At 41.1% G+C, this 19,873-nt stretch overlaps 1 protein-coding gene across 1 annotated transcript in view; it reads left to right on the top strand.

Annotated features, from left to right (window-relative positions):
* The window catches only part of LOC122549929 (serine/threonine-protein phosphatase 6 regulatory ankyrin repeat subunit A-like), a 162,547-nt gene that overhangs the window by 135,341 nt on the left and 7,333 nt on the right, over positions 1 to 19,873 (top strand). Inside the window, exons 2-4 of the mRNA XM_043690168.1 lie at positions 6,632 to 6,710; positions 8,170 to 8,240; positions 18,618 to 18,818. Coding sequence (XP_043546103.1) covers positions 6,632 to 6,710; positions 8,170 to 8,240; positions 18,618 to 18,818 — 351 coding nt within the window. The remainder of the gene's footprint in view (positions 1 to 6,631; positions 6,711 to 8,169; positions 8,241 to 18,617; positions 18,819 to 19,873) is intronic.

Here is a 19,873-nt window from a genome sequence, read left to right on the forward strand (position 1 = left end):
TTCCCCAATTGTAAAACCTACCCTGTTGCACGCTCCTATCTCTCTCCATAACCAAGGTGAAAGTCACAGAATTGTGGTCACCATCACCAAAATGTTCACCCATTAACAAGCCCACCACTTGTCCCGGTTCATTACCGAGTATCAAATCCAATATGCCCTCCCCTCTGGTTGTACAATCTACATACTGCGTTAGAAAAGCTTCCTGGACACACTGCACAAACACTGCCCCATCCAATCTAGTTGATCTAAAGAGCTTCCAATCAATATTTGGGAAGTTGAAATCGCCCATGAGTACTACCCTGTGGCTTCTGCACCTTTCCAATATCTGTTTCCCAATCTGTTTCTCCACATCTCTGCTGCTATTGGGGGGCCTATAGTAAACACCCAACAAGGTGACTGCACCTTTCCTATTTCTGACTTCAGCCCATACTAACTCTAAAGGCAGATCCCTCTCGAACTGCCTTTCTGCAGCCGTTATACCATTTCTAATTAGCAATGCCACCCCCCCCCTCTTTTTTTACCACCCTCCCTAATCTTACTGAAACATCTGTCACCAGGAACCTCCAACAACCATTCCTGTCCCTCTTCTATCCACGTTTCCGTGATGACCACAACATCGTAGTTTGGATGCTGTTAACTCTAATAAGGCATGATAGAGATGTTTTACGTAATTTGCTGGGGTATTAGTGTAAGTTTACATCAATAGGAGCGAGATTTAATAACTGCATGAAATTCAGATTATTTTCTCCATTCAGATCCATACATCCTCTTAAAGTAATGAATTACTTTTTACCTCTGACTCATGCATTACACATTTCCTGTGTACTCTTTGTTGTCTTTTTAAAGTTACAGGGTGAGTCACTTTACAACCCACAAAAATCTCCCATGGAGTGGTGGAAATATACTTTAAACAAACCATATTGGTTCCCAGACTAGGCTCACTCGCTCCCTTTTTTAAAAAAACTACACAAACACAGAAAGAGGTCACATTGTAATCATTTCATCCATTACCTTTTATTTAAAAAAAACACAAAAATAATTACTTTTCAACAATTTTTGCTACTGCTTAGCATGCAATTAATAGATGTGAGCTAAGTGGTGGGTGTAACTGGAGCTATATTTATCAATGAATGATTTGGTGAAAAGGCTGGTAAAGGAGCAATGGTTGCTGAGGATTAAAGATCCTGCTATTACAGATAATCTAACCAGTAACAGCAGGTACGTAATGTTCACCTATAACAGTGTTAATGTTTAGAATTTCTTGAGAATGTAGTCTATAATTTTCTTGTGTTGCTCTTGCCTCACCACACTCAAATCTGGGCTGTTTCTTACATCTCTGTCATTACATAAACTGAGGTCAAATACCTTTTTGCATACCATGGTATTGAACTTCCTGGTCACGATTTAGTGATTGCATAAACTTACTTAGCCATTGGGGAAATCCGTATTTTTTTTCATCTCATTTGTAATTTTGAGCATCTGTTTTTAAAGAATTGAGTGCAGCCCTTTTTTTATTTTAGCTGATGAAGTATTTGTAGTCTTTAGTCATTCCTGTATTTTCTGCCCTAACTCTTTCAGTTGCAGGAGTTGCTGTGAAATCTGCTGTGCTTCTGTTGTTTTGTTTTACTCACTTATGGGTGTTGCTAGCTAGCCAGCATTTATTGCCTATCCCTAGTGTCTCTTGAGAAGGTGGTGGTGAACTGCCTTCTTGAACAACTGCAGTCCGTATGCTGTAGGTTGATGCACAATGCCGTTGGGGTGGGAATTCCAGGATTCTTATCCAGCAAAAGTGAAAGAATAGAGAAATATTTCCAACTCCGGATGGTAAGTAGCTTGGAGGAGAGTTTGTAGCTGGTGGTCTTCCAATGTATCTGTTGCCCTTGTTCTTCTGGATGGAAGTGGTCATGGAGGGAAGGTGCTGTCCAAGGATCTTTAGTGAATTTCTGCAGTGCATCTTATAGATTGTACGTACTGCTGCGACTGAACGTTGGTTTTGGATGTGGTACCACTCAAGAAGACTGCTTTGTCCTGAATAGTGCAAGCTTCTAAAGTGTTTTTAGAGCTGCACCTATCCAGGCAAGTTGGTAATATTCCATCACACACCTGACTAATACCTTTCAGATGATGGACAGACTTTGGGGAGTCAGGAGATGAATTACTCACCACAGTGTTCCAAGCTTCTGCCCTGCTGTTGTAGACACTGTGTTTATGTGGCGAGTCCAGTTCAGTTTCTGGTTAATGGTGAGGGATTCAGCAACAATAACAGTACTGAATGTCAAGAGTGGTGGTTAGCTTGTCTCTTATTGGAGATGGTCATTGCATCGCATTTGTATATGTGAACGTTACATGCCACTTGTCAGCCTGTCAGTATTGTCCAGATCTTATTGTATTTGAGCATGGACTGCTTCAGTATCTGAGGAATTGTGATTGGTGCTGAGTATTGTGCAATCATCGGCAAATATCCCCACTTCTGACCTAATGGTGGATGGCAGGTCACTGATGAAGCAGCTGAAGGTAGTACTGCTGAGATCAGTGACCTCCAGCAACTATAACCATCTTCCTATGTGCCAGGTATGGCTCCTACCAGCAGAGACTTTGCCCCCAGTACCCATTGGTTCTAGTTTTGCTGGGGATCCTTGATGCCACACTTGGTCCAATACAGCCTTGATGTCAAGAGCAGTAACTCTAACCTCAACTCTGGAATTCAGATCTTTTGGTAAAAACAAGGTCTGCAGATGCTGGAAACCAGAGTCTAGATTAGAGTGCTGCTGGAAAAGCACAGCAGGTCAGGCAGTATCTGAGGAGCACGAAAATAGACATTTTGGGCAAAAGCCCTTCATCAGGAATAGGCTATTCCTGATTAAGGGCTTTTGCCCGAAACGTCGATTTTCCTGTTCCTTGGATGCTGCCTGACCTGCTGTGCCTTTCCAGCACCACTCCAATCCAGAATTCAGATCTTTTTGTTCATGTTTAAACCAAGGCTGAAATGAGGTCAGGAACTGAGTAACCCAATCTGGGCAACACTGAGCAGGTTATTGCTGAGCAGGTGTTGATTGCTAGCACTGTTGATGACATCTTGCGTCACTTTTGTGATGATTGAGAGTAGACTGATGGGGCAGTAATTGTTCAGCTTGGATTTGTCCTATGTTTTTGTGGACAGACCATACTGGGCAATTGTCAGGTAGATGTCAGTATTGTAACTGTACTGGAACAGCTTTGATATGGAAACTGCAAGTTCTGGAGCATAAGTCTGAAGTACTATTGCTGGAATGTTGTCAGGGTCCATAGCCTTTGCACTATTCAGTGCCTCCAACTGTTGCTTGATATCATGAGGAGTGAATCGAGTTTGCTGAAGACTGAGATCTGTGATGCTGGAGACCACTGGAGGGCACTGAGATGGATCATCCACTCAACACTTCTGGCTGAAGATTGCTGTAAATGTTTGAGTCTTTTTTTTTTGCACTGATTTATTTGGCTCCACCATTATTGAGGATAGCGATATTTGCGAACCGTCCTCCTACACTGACGTATCTCATTGATCAACACCATTCATGATTGGATATGGTAGGATTGCAAAACATAGGTCTGTTCTGTTGGTTGTGGGTTCACTTAGCTCTGTCTATCACTTGCTGCTTATGTTGTTTGGCAAGCAAGTATTCCTGTTTGGTAGCTTCACCAAGTTGACACCTCAGTTTTAGGAATGCCTAGTACTGCTGCTATCATTCCCTTCTGCACTCTCCATTGAACCAGTGTTGGTCCCCTGGTTTGATGGTAGTGGTAAATATGCCAGTCCATTGGTTGCAGAATGTGCATGAATACAGTTCTGCTGCTCATCGCTCACAGTAGGTCATGGATGCCCAATCTTGAGTGACTCGATCTGTTAGAAGTTTGTCCAATTTAGCATGAGGATAGTGGCACACCATAAGATAGAGGATGTTCTCTATGTGAAGGTGGGACTTGGTCTTTCCAAGGATTGTGCAGTAGTCTCTTTTACCAATGTTGTCATTGAAAGATACATCTACAGCCGGCAAATTAATAAGGATGACATTATGGTGGGTAAGTTGTTGGAGGTGATTCTGTGGGAGAAGATTTACATTCCTTTGGAAAGGTAAGGACTGATTAGTGAGAGTCAGTATGGCTTTGTGTGTGGGGAACTGTGTCTCACTAACTTGATTGAGTTTTTGGAAGAAATGACAAAGAAGATTGAAGGCAGAGTGGTAGATGTTGCCTATATTGATTTCAGCAAGGCGTTCGATAAGGTTCCGCATGGTAGACTGAAGGTTAGCAAGGTTAAGTCACATGGAATCCAGGAGGAGCTAGCCAACTGAATGCAAAATTAGCTTGAAGGTGGGAGACAGAGTGGTGGATTGTTTTTCAGGCTGGAGGCCTGTGACCAGCGGTGTGCCATAAGGTGCTGAACCCACTGCTTTTCATCATTTTGATGTAAATGACTTTAGTTTGAAGATTGGTAGTGAAGTTGACAGTGAAGAAGGTTACCTCCAAGTACAACGGGATCTTGATCAGATGGGTCAATGTGCTGTGGAGTGGCAAATGGAGTTTAATTTAGCTAAATGTTAGATGTTGCATTTTGGTAGGGCAACTCAGGGCAGGATTTGGACAATTAATAGTAGGGCCTTGAGGGTGTTGCAGAGCATAGGGAGTGAGGAGTGCAGATGCATGATTCCTTGAGAGTGGGATTGTAGGTAGGCAGGATGGTGAAAAAGGCATTTGGCATGCTTACCTTCATTCGTCAGTGCATTGAGTCTAGAAGTTGGGATGTCATGCTGTGGCAATGCAGGACATTGGTGAGATGATTTTTAGAATATTGCATTCAATTCTGGTCTCCTTGCTATGGGAAAGATGTTAAACTTGAAAGGGTGCAGAAAAGGTTTATAGGGATGTTGTCGTGGTTGAAGGGTTTAAGCTATTTGGCAAGGCTGAACGGGGGGGAGCATTTTTGCCTAGAATGTCGGAAGGTGAGGGGTGACCTTGTAAACGTTTATAAAATCATGAAGGGCATTGATGGGGTGAATAGCCAAGGTCTTGTTCCCCAGGATAGGTGAGTCCAAACTAGAGGGCATAGGCTTAAGGTGATTTGGATAAAATTTCAAAGGCATCTGAAGGGCAACGTCTTCACACAGAAGGGATGTTGTCGTAGTTGAAGGGTTTAAGCTATTTGGCAAGGCTGAATGGGGGGGGTATTTTTGCCTAGAATGTCGGAGGGTGAGGGGTGACCTTTCAAACGTTTATAAAATCACGAAGGGCAACATCTTCACACAGAAGGTGGGGGTGTGAATGGCACAAACTGTCAGAGGAGGTGGTGGAGGCTGGTACATTTACAACAATCATACCTTACTGACAGTGTCAAGCTGCTGCTTGGCTAGTCTGTTAGATAGCTCTCCCAATTTTGGCACTCATCCTGAGACGTTAGTAAGGAGAAGTTTGCAGGATCGACGAGGCTGTTTCTGCCATCACCTTTTCTAGTGCCTTGTTCAATTCCAAGCGGTTTACCCAATTTCTTTCTTTGTTGAGACGTGAGAGTGATTGGTACAGCTAAGTGACTTTCAAGGCTATTTCAGAGGACAGTTTAACATCAAACCACATTGCTGTGGTCCTGGAGTCACAAGTCGGCTGGGCCTGGTGAGGATGGCATTAGTGAGCCAGGTGACTTTTTCTGAGCAATTAGTTTTTCAATTAGCAATGGTTTTATGGTCATGAGTAGATTCTTAATTCAAGATTTGTTTTATTGAATTCAAATTCCACAATCTGTCAGGATTTGAACCCAGGTCCCCAGAACATTAGCTGGAATAATTGAATAGTGATAATACCTCTAGGCCATTGCCTCCCCTACTGCCACATCCAATTATGCTGCTGGCCTCTCTGATTCAGATTTTGTCACTATTTTGACTATCTCTATATTTAGAATGATTTCTTCTACAGATATTTATCAATAAGCTCTGCACAATTCCAATGAACCTAATTTCAATTCCAATTTATCCTAATTGATTGAGGCTTCACAAATCCTTTTTGGTTTAGTTTTCCTCTGCTTGATTTTTTGCTGATTCAGGAAGGTTTGGATATCCGATGTGAGTTGGTGAAAAGTTCTGAAGACAACAAGCTTTGATGGAGTAAGGATTAACTATTCTATTGGTAGGAATGTTGATAACCACAGGACACATTTTTAAGATAATTAACAAAAGGACCAGAGCAGAGTTGAACTTTTTACAGGAGAAAGTTATAATCCGGAATACACAATCTGAAAAAGTGATGAGTAGGTTTGACCAGCTTTCGAAAGGGAATTGAGACACAAACTTGAAGAGCTAAAGCTTTCAAACTTATGAGGAAAAGATATAGGAGTTGGGATTTTAAAGGAATAGCTCTTTCAAAGAACTGCCACGGGTAAGATGGCCTGAATAATGCCTCTTCTGCTGTAAGAATCAAGGAATGAACTGTGTGTCCTGGACTTCAGAATTTGAATGGAATGTTGTTTTACTGTTAGCTACAACTGTCGATACCAGGTTGCTACTTGGCTTTAAATTTGGAGTGATGTGACAAAGGCTACTGTTGTAGGCATTGTCACTTTGATACAACAAAGAGACTTACTGTAAAATTATTTTTTCTCTCATTGTAGGATGCTGAGAAGAGAACTCCTTTGCATGCTGCTGCATATCTAGGAGATGCTGAAATTATTGAACTTCTTATTCTATCAGGTATACTTCAACTATGTACTTCAACTAGCTTATAGAAAGGTTGGTGTTTCCTGTGGGGTTTCTGCAAAATCTTTTTGGGTTGCAACAGGAGATCAGAACAGCCCCCGTGGAAATACCAGACAAATGTTAACAATTTGGAGTTTGTGTTTTCACTTTCTGTATCTGTCTGTATGAAATACTCTGAAACCTACTGTACATCTCATTTCAATGGTGCAAACTAGCCAGACTCTCATAATGCTAGTTTACAGAGCCATTTAAGAGCTTTTATTTGGCTGGATTGTCAGCATTATTTTTATAAAATGCAACTCAATTGCTTGCCGTTTGTTAGCTGAGATCGTGAAAGAACCAAATAAAAACAGGATTCAACAAATCACGTCAACTTAAATGTGCACTCATACTTAACTGTTCAGGCGAAATGAATTAAAACTCCAGTCATCCCACTCTGCTGACCAAGTGAAGGTGATGTGTCCCCAAACCTGAAGACATCTCTATACCAGTCTGATACGATGTCTGTAAATTTTAGGCTGGGTTTTGCTTGCCCAGTCCACTAACCTCAGTGGTTCCATTGCATGCTGGCCAGCCCACTATGTGTTGATGAAAACTGTGATGGTCAAGCATTGGAAAATGTCAGTTTTCACGTTAATAAAGATAATCTTTTCCTTCTGAGCTTGATGACCTTTTTCTACTGAGCTTCTCAGCTCTTTGAAATGACTTTCGTGGAAATCATGTCAGTTCTGGGCTGGCACGAGTTTCAATGAGGCCTTGTAAGGTTGTTCTGGGAAGAGTTGCCAGCTAGATTGGGGGTTAGAGCTTTATTCTCCATTCCTGACTGTTGTGTTGGGCTGAAAATTAACCCATGACCAACTTCAAATTTCAAACCTTTGGTACTACCTGCAGCAAGTACTACCCGATGTCAAATGAAGAAAACATTTCACTTGCATGTCAATTTTTTCACTTCATCCTGCTTTTGTGTATTGGGTAGCCAGTCTTCCAAGCTACAGAACGGATGCTTGAAGGCAATTGTGATAAGAATTGTTCTACAAAGTGCTTAAAACCAAATTGCTTGGATTTTCTTAAGTTGCCTTCAATCAAACAGGCAAGCTGTGTTCATCTTGTATTTTGATCTTCACTTCCTCAAATCTTTATCAGATTCATATAAACAGTTGTACATTTGTTAATTTAACATTTTTAATTTCTTTTAAACTGGTCTTGACCAACTCTGTCTTTTAATTGAAAAGGTTAATTAAGTTTTGCTACTAGCAATGGACTTCCTTGTTTTAGGTCAATATTGCAAGTCACTTTACTCATTCTTGCTAATCCACTGAACATTGTGCAGAAGCATTTAAACTAAATTTCTCATCCTTCACTATCATTGCAATTATATTAAATTGGTGTAAACATTTGGTGCAGATCATCACTAAATAGCAACATTATTACTTGTATAATTTTGTATTTGTAGGAGCTAGAGTTAATGCCAAAGACAACAAATGGTTGACTCCTCTGCATCGTGCTGTTGCTTCATGCAGTGAGGTATGTGTAAATGACTTTGAACTTGTTATTGTAGAATTAGAAAATTTAACCTTAAAACCCTGCATAGAGGTGATTTTGATTTTTCAGTATTGCATAAGTCAGAGTTCCAAGTATTGGAAATAATCACCTCAGTCAATCTTCTTGACTGCAGTGGTGTTGCAACCAGGAATAGTCTTAATTTAGAAAATAAAATTCACTGCCAGGGACCCGGGTTTGATTCCAGCCTCAGACGACTGTGTGGAGTTTGCACATTCTCCCCCTGTCTGCGGGGGTTTCTTTGGGTGCTCCAGTTTCCTCCCACATTCTAAAGATGTTCAGGTTGGATGAATTAACCATGCTCAAATAGTGTTCAGGGATGTGTAGGTTAGATGTATTAGTCAGGGTAAATGTAGAGTAATAGGGTAGGGGAATGGGTCTGGGTGGGTCACTCTTTGGAGGGTCAGTGTAGACGTGTTAGGCCAAATGGCCTGTTTCCACACTCTTTCCATTCTATGATGCTAAGACATTTGAAAATGTAAACAAATATCAGAATTTTGCACATTATACAGTTTAGTTGTTCAGTATTTGTAATCATATAGTCACACGGCCCAGAAATAGTCTCTTTCGTCCAACTTGTCAAGCCGATCAAGTTTCCTAAACTAAACTAGTCCCATTTACCTGTATTTGTCAGATATACCTTTAAACCTTTTCTATTCATGTACCTGTCCAAATGTCTTTTAAATTTTGCAACTGTGCCTGCATCAACCACTTCCTCTGGCAATTCTTTCCTCATACAAATCACCCTCTGTGAAAGCGTTGCCCCTCAGGTCCCTTTTAAATCTTTCCCTTCTCACTTTAAACCTATGCCAACTAGTTTTGAACATACTACCCCACAGAAAAGATCTTTGCTATTCACCTTATCTATGCCCATCATGATTTTACAAACCCCATAACCTCCTATGCTCCAATGAAAACGTCCCAGCGTATGTAGCCTTGCCCTTCTACACGAGCTTGGTGTATATTCTAGTCAGTATTTACTATTGAAAATTGTCAATGTTGCAGCTAATAACAGCTGATGGCCTGTTTGAATTTGACTTTAATTTCTGTGAACTTTTAAGACTTTAATCAGACTGATTTTGGTATTCCATCTCCAACAAAAATCTTTTTTGGATTGGCAGTCCTAAATGACTTCGTAACCCAAATAATGATAACCATACTTAATAGATTAAGTATGGAACTAATGTGCATCTTGACATCATTCTGTGCATTTTAAATGTCATATTTAAATGTAAGTTTGTTAAAGCTGACCAGAAATCAAGCTTGTTTACAGGTTGGACACTGTTGCAAAACTACTTTTCCTGCTAGGCTTAATCTTTCTGCAGTCCTAATAGAAAACTGGAAATTAAAACTATATACATTGTTTTTTAAGCTTATTTGAATTGATTAGTTGTAGCCAAAAGGCATGCAACATTTTGAAGTCTTTCTATGTATTTGTATCAATAGGAGCAGTTGACTTTACAGGCAGATTATGGGTAATACAACCTGTGTTTTTGGTGGAGGTTTTTAGATTAGACTAGATTAAATTCCCTACAGTATGGAATCAGGCCCTTCGGCCCAACAAGTCCACACTGACCTTCCGAAGAGTGACCCACCCAGACCCATTCCCCATATTTACCCCTGACTAATGCACCTTACACTATGGACAATTAAGCATGGCCAGTTTTATAAGTATGATGTTTATAAAATGTTTATGCTTTGGAACTGTTTCTAGTTTAAGATAAAATGAAGTGATGGTGGGTTTATGTGACCTGAATTCTACTTGTTAACAAACTTTGGTGGCTTGGTTGTTATGCAGCCATAAGGCTTGCTGAGGAGCTATAACATGCTCATATGTGTATAATGGCTAAACCATCTGTGAGTAGACTATTGATCTTTGCTCATAGAGATGTTAAGAATGTCAACTTGTATAAATAATTATACTTTAAACTGTTCATTTCTAAAACAAATGAAGTTGCAAGTATAGAAGAACATTAATCAGATATAGGATCTGTTTGATCCACATTGCCATGGAAATATGCTTTGGAGGGGGGAATAATTCACAGAAAGTGATTTCAGTAAGAGGTTGCATGGTTTTCGTGCCATAATTTTATGTCACAAAATTGGGTCAGAAATGTAGATATGCAGGAGACTTCTTGTGTCTTTTGTTTTATTTTAAACTTAGTTTGTAGTTTTCATAATAATTAGCAGAAATTGTTTACTTGTATTGAAAAAGTGCTGACCTCAGTTGCTGCTCCTGAGTGCAGCCACTGAGTGCCAGTCTTGCAGGGGATAACAGGAGATAGCTATAGCTTTGAGGGTGATGTGTCTGTGGTGGCCTGTTACCAAGGTGTCATGCTAGACAGCTCCTTGTTTCAGCTAGGATAGTAAAAGAATAAGATAGAATACCTGAAAATACAACAAGAAATACTATCAGCCACTGATAGTTCATGATGGATTTAGTTTATTGTCACCAATTCTCCTTTCTGCGCTGAGTCTAAAGGAAATACCTAATTATCAATGGTAGAGGATAGACTTTCATAGTGCCTTAGCAGAAGAGGTACTTGTCTAACATAACAAGGTATTGTTTATTGCATGCAAGCATTAGGTACAATTAACATTAGCTAGGCATAGTTACTCTGTCAGATTACATAACAGAGCTAGGAGAAGGTGAGGATTGCAGATGCTGGAGATCAGATTTGAGAGCATGCTGCTGGAAAAGCACAGCAAGCCAGGCAGCATCCGAGGAGCAGGAAAATCGATGTTTCAGGCATAAGCCATTCATCAGGAATGAGGCTTGTGGGATGGGAGTTTGAGTGATAAATGGGAGGGAGTTGGGGCTGTGGGGAAGGTAGCTGGGAATGTGATGGGTAGATGAAGGTTCAGGGTGAAGGTGATAGGCCAGAGAGGAGGGTGGAGCAGAGAGGTGTGAAGAAAGATTGACAGGTCAAGAGGGCCAAGACTAGGATAAGGTGGGGGGAGGGGAAATGAGGAAACTGGTGAAATCCACGTTGATCCCGTGTGGTTGCAAGGTCCTGAGGCTGAAGAAGGGGCATTCTACCTCCAGGCATCGGTGGTAAGGGCTTGGCAATGGAGGAAGCGCAGACCTGCACGTCTTTGGTGAAGTTGGAGGGGGGAGTTAGTGTTCGGCCATGGGGCGGTGGAGTTGGTTGGTGTGGGTGTCCCAGAGATGTTCTCTGAAACTATCCACAGGTTGACGTCCTGTCTCCCTGATGTAGAGGAGACCACACCGGGTGCAAGGAATACAGTTTGGAAGTACGGGCAAATTTCTGTCGGATGTGAAAGGATCCTTTGGGGCCTTGGGCGGAGGTAAGGGGGGAGGTGTGGGTGCAAGATTTGCACTTCTTACATTGGCTGGGGAAGGTGCTGGAAGTGGGGTGTGGGGGGGCCAGGGGGTGGCATGGATCTAACAAGGGCATCGCTGAGGGAATGGTCTCTCCGAAATGCAGATGGGGAGGGAAATATACCCTTAGTGATGGGGTCTGTTTGTAGATGGAGGAGGATGATGCAATGTATCCGGAGGTTGGTGGGGTGGAAGGTGAGGACCGGCGGGGGGGTTCAAGGGCAGTAGTGCAGGAAGTGGAGGAGATACACTGGAGGGCATCATCGACCATGTGGGAGGGGAAATTGTGGTCTTGGAAGAAGAGCTGTGGAGCATCTCTTCCAAGCTTGTGAAGCGGTCTGACGTCAGGAATTAGATGCCACATCTGTCTATCAGGCCTTCTAACAGACTGACAGTCTTTGCATGGAGAAACAATGTGACATTAGTGTAGTGGGTAGAGCACAAGGCAGCTAAATATTAATTTTGCTCAGAGCCATTACCTTGTATAACATCTCCCTCCAAGTATTTTGACATTTAGTTAAAGATTTTAGGTATTTATGTGTGTATATAACTACTTATACATTTGCCACTATCTTATCAAGTTCTACCACGTAATGGTGTCATCAGCAGGGAAATATTGTAGTTAGGTCACCATATTTTAATTGTTGGACATATTGGTATAAATGTCAGCAGCATTTCTACTGGCGATATATCCACAAGGATATACTGTAGTAAAGTTTTGCAGATCTTGCCAAGCCTGCTAGAGATTGGGGGAATCCTCAGCCTGTAATAAAACCTGCTGTCTTGATTCCAATGCTGGCTTCTGGGGAACTATTCAGTAAGTACTAGTGAATCCTGTGGGACCTCTGCCCAAAACAAAAGGGATCTGTCGCAATGTCCTGAACATCGTGATGTGGCTACCTGATTCTCTGAAGCTTTACCCCTGAGAATTGTATACTCCACCACAGTGATGAAGTAATTGACCCAATTTTTCACCCAGTGAGGTCCACCCACTTGAGTTGAACCATGGTGCCTATTTCATGTCCAGAATCTGGGAAAATCTTTGGCATATAACCCACAGTCATGGGGGCTCTTGAACAATAATATTAGACTGAAAAGAACAATGATCAGGGCATAATGCCACTGGTACCCCCAATGACTAGGGTAAGGAGCTTTTGTTTATAATCTGGGATTCTTCTAATTCATCCATTTTACTCCATTTGAGTTAATTTAAAGGCACTGAGTGTGAGGGCCTCTGAAATTAATCAAGGAGAGATGTTTGGAACAGAAAAAGGAAGTTTCCATGATAGACTACATAACAGAGCTCCAGAGCAATTCTTCCATGCTTGTGAAGTGGTCTGACAATACTTAAAAATCTCCCAAACCGCGGTGAATCAAAAGGCAGTTAAAAATGCCATGCCTGAAACCTTCCAGCCAGGAGACAATGTGTTAATGCCCTAGCAATATCAGGTGAACCCCTACAAGTCCAGTTCAGTGTCTCATCTAGAGTAGTGAAGTACATCAGGAAATAAATTTTCTAATTAAGACCCAAATCAGGGTAAGGAAACAAAGGCTAGGTCATTTCTCATGATTAAAGCAATTCCACTACCAAGTAGGGGACAAGCAGGGAAAAGATCTGTCTCATTGCCACTTACATAGAGGCCACCGGTAGTAGTGGGGATGGATTGAGTAGAGACATGGGTGAGGAGCACATTGAACCCCTTATTACCCAGCTAACTTTACAGAATTAGGAGCAACCGTAGACTCCTTATGTGCCCGCCTGGTGCAGGATAACGAGCAGACTCAATGAGGCAGCTCATTACATTCAAGGATGAATGCAGGTATTAGGCAGGCTGCATTATCCTAGGCCTATGTAATATAGATGTGAGAGAGGCCTATCCTATAAAGCAACATCTCTATCAAGCAGTCCTTGAAAACTGGGCCCAGGTTCAGAGATCAACCAGTAGAACCTACCAGCAGTTGCGAGAGTTCCCCTGTTGTGTTTGTGCCCAACGCGGACAGCTCCACAGACCTCTGCATTGCCTGCCAAAAGGTTAATATGGTAACTAAAGCCGACCCCTACCCAATACTCTATCTGGAAGATTGCTTAAGCAGATAAATAAAGCTGGGTGAAAGTGAAGACTGCAGATGCTGGAGATCAGAGTCAAGACTGCAGTGGTGCTGGAAAAGCACAGCAGGCCAGGCAGCATCCGAGGAGCAGGAAAATCAACGTTTCAGGCAAAGACCCTTCATCAAGAATGAGGCAGGGAGCCTCCGGGCTGGAGAGATAAATGGGAGGGGGTCAGGCTGGGGAGAAGATAGCTAAGAGTACAATAGGTGGATGAAGGTGACAGGTCGGAGAAGAGGGTAGAGTGGATAGGTGGGAAGGAAGATTGGCAGGTAGGACAAGTCATGAGGATGGTGCTGAGCTGGCAGGTTGAAACTGTGGTAAGGTGGGGGGGGGGGAGGGAAAATGAGGAAACTGGTGAAGTCCACATTGATGCCCTGGGGTTGATGTGTTCCGAGGCGGAAGATGAGGAAGATGTGGGAGGATACAAAGGAGAAATTGTTGAGGATGAGGACCAGTTCAACCAAACGAATGAGTGTGTCAGTGGAAGAATACTGGTGGGATCATCGGGAGAGGAAGAAATGGAGGGCTTGGAGATCTTGGTCATAGCAGATGGAGGTGTAGAGGGATTGGATGTCCAATAGGTACAGCCAACTGCATTAACCAGATAGATTTACTTGAGATGTATTGGCATGTTCCCTTGACTGTCTCTGTTAAAGAAATTTCCCCTTTGTAATCCAGATGGACTGTATCACTGTCGAGTCATGCTGTTTAGATTCTGTAGTGCCCTAGATGCTTTCTAAAGGATAATGAACCAGATACTGGCAGGCTTAATTGTGTGGTGTACCTAGATGGTCTGACTATTCACAGTGACACCTGGGAAATGCACTTTAACTGGAAGCTGTCTTCCAAAGAATACAGATAACTGACCGAGTGATCGTTCTCACACATAGGTTCATTAAGGCCTTGGTAATCTATCTAGAACAGGTCTTTGACACACTCTGTATTGTCCCAGTTGAACTGGTGTCCCTCTTTGCCTGTGTGTATGGGTACCTGTGCTGCAAAAGTAGATAGCGTACCTTAGTTCCTCATTCACCGAAATGTTCATCACCAAATCACAGTAACCATGCTACTGATAGGAGTACTCCAAAAAGCAAAGTATGGATTGAAAAATATAACTCTGCTTTCGCAAAGTTGTGGCAAGTTTAACAATATTGAGTATAGGAGTTGGGATGTCATATTGTAGCTGTGCAAAGCATTGGTGAGGATGCTTTTGGAATACTGCATACAATTCTGGTCACCCTTTCTTAGGAAGGATGTTATTAAACTTGAGAAGGTGCAGATAAGATTTACAAGGATGTTGTCTGGACTGAAGTGTATTGAGCAACAGAGAGAGAGGATTAGTAAACTGGGGCATTTTTCCCTGGAGTGTTGGAGACTGAGGGGCGCCCTTATAGGTTTATAAAATCATGAGGGGCATGGATAGGGTGAATAGACAAGATCTTTTTCCTTAGAGTGGGAATGTCCAATACCAGAGGTCATAAAAAAAATTCAGAATCTGTGCACAAGAGCTTCAATACGATGAAGTAAGTTCAAGTTAAATGTCTATATGGAAGCAGTAACCATTTTACCAAAAAGATTCCTCAGTGATCAGTCAAATGAAGAATTCAAAGTATCTTGCCATATATATAGAAAACTGAGATTTTGAAGAAGATTTGTAGCGTAGGTTGTAAGTTTGCTTGCTGAGCTGAGCAGATATTTCGTCACCATGCTAGGTAACAAATTCAGTGAGCCTCCAGTGAAGCATTATTGATCTGTCCTGCTTGCTGTTTCTGTCTGGGTTTGTTGTGGTGGGTGATATAATTTCTGGTTCTGTTTCTGAGAGGTTGGTAAGTGGTGTCCAAATCTATGTGTTTGTTAATGGAGTTCTGGTTTGAATGCCAGGCTTCTAGGAATTCCCGTGTATGTCCTTTTTTGGCTGTCCCAGGATGGATGGATTGTCCAAGTCGAACTGGTGTCTCTCTTTGTCTATATGTATGGATACGACATAGCTGTGTGTATGGAAAGAGGAAGACACAACACACCCAGAGACACTAGCCACCCTACCATATATGAAAGACATCTCAAAGATGGCGACCAGACTACTTCGACCTCTAGGTACCATGGTAGTCCACAAACCTACCACTACACTGAAATGGCTCTTGATGAATTTAAAGACCCTGCACAACACCCAGCAGAACGAACATCATATACAAAATACTCTGCACGGACTGCAACAAACATTACAATAGGACAGACGGGCAGGAGGCTAGCCACCAGGATACATGAGCACCCACTAACCACCAAAAGATATAACAAACTATCACTGGTATCTCTCTGCTCTTGAAGTAGCCAAAGCAAAAGGAGTTGGCTTTGTTTTGATTGCAACCTTCACCAGCGAAGTAATGCCTTGGCATTAAATAGTGTGCTGATGTGAGCCTTGGATTCATAACTGCCTGAACTAGAATCAGACCAATAACTGAGTCAGTTTGAGTCCTCCTGAAAATTGGCAGCAAATCTATTACTTTTTGAAAGATTTTGAAATAACTTGCAAAATAAAATCCCATCCACTCCCTATAACCAGTTATTGAGAGGCAAGGAAATCAAGGTTCTTTGTAGGCAGGTGAGAATGTGGAATTAAAAGCACATCCATCAGCCAAACTTTTATTGAATGGTGGAGTATGCTTATGGGGTTGAATGGATTACTGCTTCTCCTATTCCATGTGTTCATAGCAAATCAAATTCTGTGACATTAAATCCTGAAACTGTGATAAAAAAGGAGATTTTAAAAATGAAAGATTTGTTTCACTGGTTAATGAATAAGCAAGAACAAGGTATATCAAAATGACTAATTGTATCAAGAGACAGTCAACGCAATTATAAAATGTCTCTGTCAGGAGAGCAAAGAGCTTAGTTTGGTATTTCATGCAAGGTTTATATCAACATAAGGTGCTTTGCAAGAAGTGGTGGTTATTGAAGCTTCACTAAAATATAAAATGATGCAAGCAAATTGGATGACTCCATTTGAAGTTTAGCCAAATTGACTCTGGTGCTGTAATTACTATGGTAAATCAAAATAGACATGTAAATAAGTCCAACAATGTAGCTCGGTCTGATAAGATTATAACTGGATCATTTAATTTTGTTGTTTTTATATTATTGATTGACCCACTGTGGTTATATATAGGGGTGAACTTAGGTTATTTAGCTTAAATAAATTAATGCAACTAGTTTCTGTTCAGTCGTTCGAATTGATGCTAGTTTGGTGCCTGCTCTTTTTGAAATGATTATTCTATTGCTGCATTTTGTTTTAATTTCTAGATTAAGTGGTTTTGCTATGGGTTTAAGTTATGCATTAGAATAAGATCTATACCCATCCATGGAACTAAACATCTCCTTGTGCTTAAGGAAATGATATTTTTGTTAAAAAGACTGATTCCTTTTTATGTAAATTATCTGTAAATAATTCATATGGGACCACTGCTGTTTGTCATTTTTATAAATGACTTGGACGCAGGCATAAGTGGATAGATTAGTAAATTTGCAGATGACACTAAAGTAGGTGGACAGTTTGGAAGAATGTTACAGGTTGCAGGGGGACTTGGATAAACTGCAGAAGTGGGCTGAGAGGTGGCAAATGGAGTTCAATGCAGCTAAATGTGAGGTGATGCACTTTAGGAAGAATAACAGGAAGGCAGAGTACTGGGTCAATGGAAAGATTGTTGGTAGGGTGGATGTGCAGAGGGATCTTGGAGTCCATGTGCATTGATTCCTGAAAGTTGCCACCCAGGTTGATAGTGCTGTTAAGAAGGTATACAGTGTGTTAGGTTTCATTGGTAGAGAGATTGAATTCCAGAGCCGCAGTGTCATGCTGCAACTATACAAAACGCTAGTGCGGCCACACTTGGAATATTGTGTACAGTGCTGGTCGCCCCATTACAAAAAGGGATGTGGAAGCATTGGAAAAGGTGCAGAGGAGATTTACCAGGATGTTGCCTGGTCTGGATGGAAAGTCATATGAAGAAAGGCTGAAAGACTTGGGTCTGTTCTCATTGGAGAGAAGAAGGCTAAGAGGGGATTTGATAGAGACATACAAGATGATCAGAGGATTAAGTAGGGTAGACAGTGAAAGTCTTTTTCTTAGGATGATGACATCAGTTTGTACGAGGGGATAGTGTAGGGGATGAATAGTTCACAGGTCAACATTGAGGGCCGAAGGGCCTATTCTGCGCTGTATTGTTCTATGTGCTATGAGTGACTTCTGTTTATTTTACATGCTTCTACAATGTCGAGTTGATTCAACTTCCAAATGCTAACCTTATAAGAAAAGGATGAGTACATAATATTTCAGTTACTTTGATAAAGGGTTAATTATTTCAATTCCGTATGTTGTGTCTTTTCTTCTATAATTAGAAAAGAAATAAGAAATTCCCCAGTGTTCTCAAATAATTTGAACAGATGCATTAGCTACATCGCATTCTTAAAGAGCTAAATTCTGAATTTAAATTAACTTGGTGCAAAGTGCTATTATACTTTACTAATGATTTAAACTCATGTTTTTCGGGAAGTCAGATATTGGCTAATATATCTGTACTATTCGCCTTTTTCCATTATTGCAGTAGCTCAGTGGAAATTTTAGGAAATGTATTTACGACTTTGCTATCTGATCTACCTGGAATGTTGATCTTAAAAGCTTGATTTCAGGTGAAATAAGTCAGCGAGGAGGGAGATCTTCTCCTACAGATGTTGAAGATTTTGAGAACAGTAGCTGTAAGGGTGAAAAAAGTGTTGAAAAATATTTTTAATATTTAGCCTAAGTGATCAGCTCTACATATATGTATGTTCTAGTGGTTTTACTTCGCTTACATATTGTATACTCTAATTCTCTGTTTAATTATTTATTTTGATTTAGGATGCAGTTCAGGTGCTTTTGAAGCATTCAGCTGATGTAAATGCTCGTGACAAAAACTGGCAGACTCCTTTACACATTGCTGCTGCAAACAAGGCTGTGAAGTGCGCCGAAGCTCTCGTTCCCCTTTTAAGTAATGTAAATGTCTCCGACCGAGCAGGGAGAACTGCTTTACACCATGCTGCCTTCAGTGGACATGTAGAGGTATTCTATTATAGCTATTTTAAAGTAGGTTGAAGTTGAATCGTTGGGATTACTTGTCTTTTTCCTTAATTAAAAGTAACATCTTTTTCACGTTGCAAAATATCTAATTCATAAATTATTTATTTTAGAATGTTATTTTTGTTCTAGGATTTATAATTTTAGCTGGTGCCTACTCTATATCCACCCAGATGCCTTTTAAATGAGCTTCCTCTAGTAGCTCATTCCATTCACACACCACCCTCTTTTTGAAAAGGTTACCCCTTAGGTCCCTTTTAATTTTTTCCCCCTCATCTTAATTCTATGACCTCGAGTTCAGGACTCCCCCCACCCCAGGGAAAAGACCTTGTCTATTTACCCTATCCATGCCCCTCATGATTTTATAAGCCTCTATAAGGTCACCCCTCAGCCTACGACGCTCCAGGGAAATCAGCCCCAGCCTATTCAGCCTTTCCCTATAGCTTAAATCCTCCAACCCTGGCAACATCATTGTAAATCTTTTCTGAACGCTCTCAAGTTTCACAACATCCTTCCGATAGGAGGGAGACCAGAATTGCATACAGTATTCCAAAAGTGGTCTAACCAATGTCTTGTGCAGCCACAAATGACCTCTCAACTCCTATACTCAATGCTCTAACCAATAAAGGAAAGCAGATCAAACACCTTCTTCACTATCCTAACTACCTGCGACTCCACTTTTAAGGAGCTATGAACCTGCACTTTAAGGTCTCTTTGTTCAGCAACACTCCCCAGGAAATTAGCATGACTGCTTTTGTTTTCTATGTTACATGGCCAAGACAAGCTGCCAATAAGAAATATATCAGGATGTATAAGCACCAGCGAGATGGAAAACAAACATTAAGCAACGGCAAGATGATGAAAAGGGTCAAAGAATCCTATACAAGGTGGAATAGAAAGAGAGAAACAAATGATTCAAGAAAATTTCTAACCAGGATTCAAAACTTTCACTGAATTGGTTACAGATATTGAGCATTAAAGCTCTATCACAAATGATCTATTATGTTGGAAGAAAGAAACAGATTTGTGACAGTATTTTC

Source organism: Chiloscyllium plagiosum, chromosome 5, assembly GCF_004010195.1.
Source record: "Chiloscyllium plagiosum isolate BGI_BamShark_2017 chromosome 5, ASM401019v2, whole genome shotgun sequence".
NCBI classification, from domain to species: Eukaryota; Metazoa; Chordata; class Chondrichthyes; order Orectolobiformes; family Hemiscylliidae; genus Chiloscyllium; species Chiloscyllium plagiosum.